General features: G+C 31.6%; 1 protein-coding gene across 1 annotated transcript in view; it reads right to left on the minus strand.

Moving 5' to 3' along the window:
- Positions 1-2,682: 2,682 nt before the first annotated feature.
- Positions 2,683-7,500, minus strand: part of LOC135224454 (NPC intracellular cholesterol transporter 2 homolog a-like) — a 35,772-nt gene continuing 30,954 nt past the window's right edge. The window contains exons 3-4 of the mRNA XM_064263455.1: positions 6,913-7,088; positions 2,683-4,350 (exon numbers count right to left, since the gene is read on the minus strand). Coding sequence (XP_064119525.1) covers positions 4,267-4,350; positions 6,913-7,088 — 260 coding nt within the window. The 3' untranslated portion in view covers positions 2,683-4,266. The remainder of the gene's footprint in view (positions 4,351-6,912; positions 7,089-7,500) is intronic.

Raw genomic sequence — 7,500 nt, forward strand, 5'->3', positions numbered from 1 at the left:
GTCATACAGCTAGAGTAATTTTACCTCGTGCACATTTGCCACACATTTCAGAAATTGCAATTTTTAGCAAGATGTAAACACCGTTCACAATACTAGTCAGTTGATGGAAGGTGTTGCTGTAGTTTGTATACAAAACCTAATTATAGGAAATAATCATGAAACATCTTGCCACATCAGGCCTTGAATGGGAAAAGCATTCTTATTGTAGTGAGGTTGATTTTTATTTAAATTCTGAAAGCATATTTTATGATAACAAGAAGTCATTAGGGTACTTATCATATTATTCATACTGAGTTTTTTGCTATGCATAGTGTTTCAAAACAGAAAGACTTTAAAATGTATTCTAATGTCAATTTCCTCATAAAGAAACAAAGTAAAGATTATTTAATAAAAAGAGCTTGTTAATATACAATTTTCTGTGATTGAGTTTTGAATAATTTTTCTTTGTTTTACAATTTTTGCTGGTTGATGGAAAGAGAACTTAAATAGGAACTGAAATGCTCAAATCTGGATTGTCTTGTAAAACTGAAAAAAAGGTACTACAAATGATTTAGTCACAACTATCCATTGTTGGCAAGTCTTTCATATATTGAAAACTGCCAAAGAGTTAAGATAAACTTTTATGCAGAGTGGCTGTCATCAAGCCATTTATGGTGGCAATTTAGAATGAGGAAAAATTTAATAGTAAAAATACTTGTCATATATTTTCCAGTCAATTTAATGGCTTTCAGCATGGGTTACAAAAGTAAAAGTAATTTCTTGAATACTGTACTACCAGAACATGATGGTAAACTCCCTTTTACACATTCATATTGAGAATTTTTCTCTTCAAGATGTATATTATTTAACACAAGGTTAAACAGTTGTTTAGCATCAAGTGTCTTAGTTATTCAGAATACCTTATAAATAATGTGTTCTGGGCTATCATGATTTTCCAATTGTGTAGATTAATTGATAACCAAGGATAATTTTAACAAAATTAATAAAGAGAGTACTTGTGTTTCTTCATTTCATTGCATTTATTATGTTAGCACTTGATACACTTTATCTTTGACTTCTGTTCTGATACACTTTGTCTTTTACTTCTGTTCTGATAGTTGTCAAAAGCAAAGATCTAGTAAATTTATATTATGAAGTGCTTTCATTCTGTCTTGTAATAATGTTATGTTAACTTCTGTTTTGCGATTGTCCTATTTTTTTTTTTATAATATATGGTTTCAGAGCTGTTCTGACTATTATTAGTCAGAAAATTCCCATTAGTTAACAAAATAATTATTGTGTTTTTATGCCTGGACCAGTGAAAGCTACAGAAGCTCATCATGTTAAAGTTAGATGTCTGTAGTTCCATGATTGTCATATGTACTTAATATTCTGCAATGATTGATTCTCATAATTCAGCCAGTTTCTCAGGTCAATTTTAATTGCTACCTTTGCATCAGTGAGTCCAATCATTATAGACAGGAAATTATGTATGGTGTTCTGCCCAATTATTGTGTTCAGTGCATTTTGACATTTGCATTTTTATGAGAACACTTATGTGACATTATCAGAGGTATTAATGGCAAGTTAACATCATCCTTGCCCTGATATAATTGCTTTACTTGTGTAACTCCCCAAAAGGTTTTCATTGCCTTACTTTGGAAATGCAGCCATATAACTGGTAAACCTTAATAATGTCTTTTTAGAAATTCAGGCTTTTGTATAAGACTGCAGTATGGGAGAGCTTGAAGGATCTGAGGAAATAATGCAGGTGCAAATATCAGCTTGCTGTTTCTTTTATAAAAAGTGTTCTTGTTTTTATATGCTATTTTCAAGCATCTTGCAAAGCGTTTTTAAGCTTCAGATAATACCATCAGTGTCATAATTGGAAGGTGTAGAGAACTTGGAAAGCTGTCAGTTTCAGTTGGTTATCCGAGAGCTCACGTTTTTGGCTAATTTTGAGTGTGTTGACCGTATTAAACTGTAGCCAAGTGAGATTTTTTGGTTTTTCTGAAATGAATCTCAAATTATGGAGAGAGAGATGGCGTCTGTGATGTAAGGTTTTGCATTGGATACATAATTTTAGGTTTGAGAAAAATATGCAACTTATCTGTGTTCTCATGTCTTATTAGCATAATACACTATTAGGAATAGCAGTGTATTTTTCTATGGGCTTTAATGTTTTAGAGTATTGCATAATATATGGGAGAATTTACTTGCGCATTAACAGGTATTTTTAATTTTTTGTGCATTGTAGTTTTTGCTGTTTGTATAGCAGTTATAATAAATACGTGTATTTTCAAGAGCATTTTATTTCCATGCTTTTTGGTGCTTACTTTTAGTAATATAACTTTTTAGGTTTCCTATGTAACTTTCATTGGTAGGATGTACATATTTTTCTTATATTCGATGGTTCATTCATCTCTTTTTAAACACAAAGGGTGTTTAGGGCAATGCTTACATATTTACAAATGCAAAAGCTCCTAGTGCTACCAGAAAGTACCTTCTAATACATTTGCTCTACAAAATCCATAGAAATGTATAGGTATGATTTTATTTCGCAGATGTTGTAATCAAATCCATTTAAAATTAAATTTCAGTCTTAATTCATCAACCACAAACTGACACAGAAAGCAAAACCTGCTGCCACATGGAATTGATATACAACAAAAATACACCGCTACATGGAATTGATACACAACAAAAATACAAACATTTATTTCCATAAATATTCTTAAGAAAGAGAATTAAGGGATAACAAAAATGCACAAACGAAAATTTTACTATTCTGACATTTCAAATCCTTAAATATAATTTTTTTTAAAAGTTGTTTTTCCCTTAAGACAACATAAAGCAGTTATTGTAATTGCCCTTTTTGGTAAACAGTTTTCTATTATTACTTTATAATTGTTTAAGCCTTAAATAACTTGGAAACAATGAAGAGGTATTTGTTTCACATGTGCCAAATGAAAATTTTTTATGATATGCATGGTGTGCTTCTCATTGCTTGTATGTAGATTGTATGAACATGAGTGTAGACCAATATTGAATTAAAAAAAGGTACAACATATATTTGAAAATATGCAAGCCAAAGAAGAATGTCTAGCATCTGGAGTACTTTCTTCCTTAATGTCCAGCTGAAATTTATTTTTAAACAATCTCCATAACATTTGACTGAAAATATAAGAACCAAATACTACTGAAATCTAATAAAGTGATGTCCTTTGTCTTCAAGGGGATACAGAGTTTATGATGCTTAACTTAATACTGTAGTAGTTAGTATAATAAATAAATTTTACAGTCATATGCATAAAAATGATTGTTGTTATGGAATTAATTTTAAGATTTTGTGCAAGGACGGTATTTATTAGAAATGCTTCACCATGGAATGAAAGATGTGTAATTTGTGGAAGACATTAACTTTTCAGCTAAGCGGTGTTTGAAGGGATGTAATCCTATGCATGGGGAATTTTTCTGTTATGAGCAAAATGTATTACTTCAGTTAGCAACACATCTTACAGCCACCTGATGTACTTGAAAACAATTCCACAGAATCAGTGCCCAAGTTGTTAAGAGTCACTCAATTATGAGCTCCAGTTATCATACGTAACCATTTGTAAAGGCACTGAATTTAAATAGTCTATGACAACATAAATACACAAAATTTAAATAATCTATAACAGTGAAAATTTTGACAAATTTAACTACTTATTGCAACCAAGACCTCCTAATTCTGACTGCTGTATTGACTAATAAAATGACAAATAGGTAAGGTATCTTTATGTAAATTATGGGCATACTCCTCTTGATTGTCTTGTATGGCAATTATCATGGTTTGTACTAGACCATTTCCCATAAATATTTGTGGTTCCATGGTATGATTATCATGTGTATATATACAAGAATGTGTTTTTTTTCTCTCATAAATACTTGTGGTAAAACAGTAAGTATATGTATGCACACTACTATGTACGTATCTGCTTTTCAAATAAATGCTTGTGTATATTTATCTGTAATACAGCAACCAACATGCATATACTGCACTGGAAACTGGTTTCACTAGTACTATAAGCAAAATATCTGTAAGTGTATTTTGCATCAGAGAGCAATGAAGTCATAATAAATAAGATTGAAAAACCTGACATTATATAGTAGGACAAGTGAACATATTAAATCACCCAAAACAAAAGGCTCATGTAATAATGCTGTTTACATAATGAAAGAAAAAAAATGGTAATAAAATTTTGAGTACAGTTCCTTTAAAACTAATGCTGTTGTGTTGCCTTATCACTTCAGCTGTACTGGGAATTTGATGCAGACCAACTTGTTGTTGTTCTGGTCCAGCAGTTCCCACTGCACTACAACTGGAATCTGAGGGGAAATAGAGAAAGATGTGTAAATCTCATGTGAAAAGAATCTTAGATTTTCCACATAAAGATATCAAAGTGAATGTCTCCATATAGAAACAATTTAGTTATTATTTGGTCGTAGCAATTTAGAAATCTGAAATAATAATTATATAAGTTTAGGTGTATGGCAATGCCAACATGAGTGCTAAAATCAATGAAACCTGAAGTTTTATTACTATAATTTACTCAACCCATTGCAATACAAATTGGCCTACAGGAATTTAGGCAATTTGAATCATTTTAAACTAATTCACCAGAGTGTACAGCGATGCTCAAAATCTCTTGCGACATGACTCCATAGGATTTTGTTCAAAATTCACTAACTGGCAACCTAGCATGCTCCATATTTATTCATTATTTCAATGCAAAAATGCAAAGCGCCTCATTGGTATGGTTGGTATGGTGTTGGCGTCCCACCTCGGTGGTCACAAGTTCAATTCTCGGCCATTCCATTGAGGAGTGAGAGATGTGTATTTCTGATGATAGAAGTTCACTCTCGAAATGGTTCGAAAGTCACATAAAGCCGTTGGTCCTGTTGCTGAATAACCACTGGTTCCATGCAACGTAAAAACACCATACAAACAAACAAACAAAATTGCAATTATTGCATAAAATAAGGCCATAATATGTTTCATAAGAGTGAAATCTGTCATATATTTCAAAACAGAAAATGTCACGTGTAGCCAAATTTCAGAAAAAAACTATTACGAAACATTTTCAAATCTTTCATTCGCACATCGCTAAAGCATTTGACCAAAACAAAGTCGTCATCAAACCTCAGTTCAAATGTTAAATAAATCAATAAAAAAATATTGCCATAACATTAACAATGCTTCCAAAGCAAGCATACAATTTGAAATAGTCCTATTTGATTGCTTTTACACCTCAACGCTGAAAAAATTTAGATATGTACGTATAAACAAAAGTAGAATGGGCCAAGTATCAACGTGTAAGGGGAGCATGTGTGACGCACCATTAGTTTCAGTGCAACAACAACTACCTGGTGTAACATAAGAAGGTCTATAATGAGTAGCGACAATGAAATTATCTTGAACACATTTACTTTATATGTGTTAGAGGAATATTTGGATTTTCATACATAATTATTTGTTATATTTCTTAAATGCAAAAATGATGACGTACTTGCAACTATTCGCCTTTGCAATTATATTCTTTTGTCAAAGCCAAGATATTGTTCCAAGACCTAGGTGTTAAGATTTCTTTACTTGACACTTAACCTTCACATCTCTAACAATTTCTGGCAAGAAAACAAATGAGGTTATCTACCCATTCTTGCACTTCAAGTTACCTTATGAAAGAATAAATTATACGCCAAAAGCGAGCAGGACTTTTAAGAAAATAATATTTTAAACCAGTTGAAAAAAAGTGTTCCATACGCCTTGATATTAATTCATATGATACTGTATTTCGATCAATAGCCATCTTCTCCATATAATCAAAATCATCACCTTTTATTCCTCAAAGAACAGGTAATCTCTACAAATAAAAACATTAGTGACAGATTAAATCTCAGAAGGCTTAGATTATTCTTTTAGGCCTACAAATAATTTTGCAACATACAGGCAGCTTAAACACAGCCTAAAACTTCCAACATTCAAAGAAAACTGATTGTAACTCCTATTCCCATTGTATTTGTCAAAGAGCAGGTAATCCCTACAAATAAATTCATTAGTAACAGATTACATCTCAGAATGTTTAGATTATTTTGTTTAGGCCTATAAAACATTTTGCAACATACAGGCACCTTAAACACAGCCGAACGCTTCAACATTCAATCAAAGAAAACTTTTTTTTAATTTATATTCCTTCTTTGAAAATGTTGTTGACTGTTGAGCTTATTAGCTCTACTGTCATAATGTGTTGACCAGTCCGAGGAGCATGTTAAGAGTGCTTTCATTGATGGCACCGCTAACCTTATCACACCACACTTAGAATTTAACAGCGTTAAAAAGAAAACCAGTTCAAGTCACATTAGAAAAATAAAAAGTTAAACACAACTTGGCAACACCACGTTGAGTCCGAGAATCTGAATGATACAAAAAGAATCATGTCGCATGAGTGAAGAATACATCAAACTTTATGTATTCTTCACTCTGTTTATTAAAATAATTTAGCAAACAAACTGTTGCTAACGGCAATTCACCTAAAAATCTTAAGTGCATGCACTGTGCAGTTTTGACTGTTGATGATTATAACATTTATTTTTCAAAGACATGAAATACATCAATATTTATCAACTACTTGTTCAATTTATTCTGAGAAAGGCTTATCACATATAAATTTATTTGAATCAAGTATTATTGAAGGTTGGACTCTTAACTCAATAAATTGGTTAGACTACAAATAACAACAGTGAAACACAGTCAAATTAACATTTATAAACCTACGATAGACCCTTAGGAGACTGGTATAACCAACAGTGGTTCCTAATAAGGGTCTAGGCATAGTGGAAGGATTATTACATAGCTTCACAATACAAGTAAAAATATGGCATTTTTCTTACCGATGGGTAGCTCTTCAGGACTGGGAGGGAAGCAGAGTAGGTCTGGGGTTGCTGAGGTTCAAGAGGGCACTGCAGACCAGAGTTGACACAGCCATTGCTGTTAGGCAAATTGAACGGAATGGGAATGAAAGAGACAATTCCAGTCACCTTCGCCGTCACAGCAGTAACCTGGACATCTGGAATAAAATAGACAGCGTTTGTTGGTATGATACTGTGAACAACAAAATGACAGAGTACTTGACTTCAGTGGTTTTGATAGATGTTATTACATTCATAATTTGTACATGAGAATAATAAACTTCAGGATGTAGAGTATAAAAATATGTAAATATCCATCTATGTATATATACAAAAATATAATCACATAAATATATATATATATATATATATCTATATATAATATATATATTAAGACATTTGAACACATTTATTGTTTGAAAATTAGCAAAATTATAATTTAATTATTACAGCTTTTTAGTCTCCAAAGAGTATATAGAGTCTGGGTTAAGTAAAATGTATGGCTGGCAGTCTCATCCTAATGTGATATATATATATATATATATATATATATATAATATATATATATAT

This window comes from Macrobrachium nipponense, chromosome 12, assembly GCF_015104395.2.
Source record: "Macrobrachium nipponense isolate FS-2020 chromosome 12, ASM1510439v2, whole genome shotgun sequence".
Taxonomy (NCBI): Eukaryota; Metazoa; Arthropoda; class Malacostraca; order Decapoda; family Palaemonidae; genus Macrobrachium; species Macrobrachium nipponense.